The sequence below is a fragment of the Lupinus angustifolius genome, unplaced genomic scaffold (assembly GCF_001865875.1).
Source record: "Lupinus angustifolius cultivar Tanjil unplaced genomic scaffold, LupAngTanjil_v1.0 Scaffold_555, whole genome shotgun sequence".
Taxonomy (NCBI): domain Eukaryota; kingdom Viridiplantae; phylum Streptophyta; class Magnoliopsida; order Fabales; family Fabaceae; genus Lupinus; species Lupinus angustifolius.
Window position 1 is genome coordinate 30,575 of NW_017727898.1, and position 2,156 is coordinate 32,730.

The 2,156-nt window shown below is 26.8% G+C and overlaps 1 protein-coding gene across 1 annotated transcript in view; it reads left to right on the forward strand.

The window, feature by feature from the left end:
* Nucleotides 1–1,814: 1,814 nt before the first annotated feature.
* Nucleotides 1,815–2,156, forward strand: part of LOC109341655 (agamous-like MADS-box protein AGL29) — a 998-nt gene continuing 656 nt past the window's right edge. Inside the window, exon 1 of the mRNA XM_019579597.1 lies at nucleotides 1,815–2,085. Within this exon, the coding sequence (XP_019435142.1) occupies nucleotides 1,815–2,085 (271 nt within the window). The remainder of the gene's footprint in view (nucleotides 2,086–2,156) is intronic.

Consider the following 2,156-nt stretch of genomic DNA (forward strand, 5'->3'; position numbering starts at 1 on the left):
TTAATAAATTTATCTTTTCTCATAAATTATACTATTGATATATATATTAAACTATTTGTCATATATCTATTATATCCTCCATAGACATGATATATGGTTTGATAGACATGATATATGGAAACTGGCTTAACATAACATATTTACTCTTGATAATAAAACTGTGATGGAATGAATCGTGGTATGTAAAATAATTTTTTAGATGTATGATCAATGTGTATTTTGAGAAAAATATTTATGTACCTAAAGTGTATGAGTTTGATATGTTGATACTGTATCTAATAATCATAGTATGTCTACTAACGTTATTTTTTGGATACAATGAACCATGATTCTATATTTTGAGAGGGAAAAATATGCACTGACAATGTTTAATACATTGTCTTTGTCATTTTATCATCCATCATACATGTTTAATCATTATTGACTTTTAAAAAAAAACAATACAAAATGGACCATGAATAATATATGAGTGTGTATAAATCTTTAAATTCATAATACAAAGATATTATACTCCTACATTTAATATTTAAAATTTAGTTAAGATGGAAATGAGAAATATGAAAATACTTAATTTGTTTCTTTATATGTAATACATGTGAGATAAATTTAAGGGAAAATCAATATAAAACCTCATACATTTTATTTCTTTTGCAAATAGTTATGATAATTGTTTTCCTTTCTCATAACTCCTTAAATTTTAAGTGTTGGTTCAATTGATATGTACATAAATATAATAAGTATAATGTTAAATTATCAGTATGTCAAAAATGAAACCACTAGCTATTACAATTGCATGTTCTTTTATGTAAAGTGATATAATTTTTAATTCACACTTTCATGTAAAATGATGCCCCTTTGAATTCACAATCTTTTATGATTATCCACATTTTTCTTACTACTGATTTTGGTCATCATACAAATTGAAATAAGACATTTAATATATACACAAAAACTTCATATGAAAATTGTGTTCCTAACCACAAACCTTATTTAAATTAGATCACTTTAATATGGTTAATAAAAATAATGATGATAACACATTTAACCATTGGCCTAAAATTTCTAATCATATATCTCTAATAAACATTAATTTAAAATGTGAGGTAGACAACAAAATAAATGTAGCACATGAGTTTTAGTCTATATAATTAATGTATTTTATAGGTAGAACTTAATGTTAAAAAGGCATTTCATTTTTGTTTCAAATCCCTTTATTATCAGTGTATCATTCTTTTTCATTCCATTCTATGATGGTCACCTACCAAATACCAAACCTTACCAAGGGTTCATTTCATAATTTATGAAAATGTTAAAATTAAGTTTTACAATTTTCCTTTTAAAATAAATCTCCTTCTTTGATGAATCCAAATTCATGTTTATGAATGTGGCTATTAAAAAACGTTTTCATATTAAAAAAGTAATACCTTTTAATATGAGCCTACCCATAATTACCATAAGTTATAATAAGTTTACATAAAATATAAAACTAAAAAAAAAAAAAATTTCTTGATATACATATAATTATTATAAGAAGAAAAATATATACACTCATAGTTCAAAAAGATGTATATGCTATCAATCCATCATTCCTCATTCATTTTAATCATCATTGACTCTTCAAAAAATAATATAAATGAATGGTGAAGGACGTACTAACTGTATATAAATTTTTACATTAACAATACATAGATATTACACTCTTACTATAATATTCATTTCTTAGGTGGCAAGATATGTTCCAATTGTTGGCCTATATAAGTCTTGTTCCATCCTTAATACCTTCACAATACCTAGCATCAGGTAAGGAAGAAACGATGTCTCACAGAAAGATTGAGATGAAATTGATGGAGAACAAAAGCTCTAGGCTGGTCACTTTTTCTAAGCGCAAAAGTGGCCTTTTTAAGAAAGCAATGGAGCTATCCATTCTTTGTGGTGTTGAAGTTGTTGTTCTTTTATTTTCTGTTGGTGGGAAGGCGTACTCTTTTGGTCATCCAAGCATTGAGGCTGTGACTAAGAAGTTCCTTCACGAAGGAGAAGGATCACATGTGAGTCATGGTGAGTCCTCAAATGATGATGCCAATATTGGTAAGCTTAGCCATCAACTTCAAGAGCTGAAAGACCTGATTCAAGTGGAGAAGGATAAGAAGAAGGAGCTT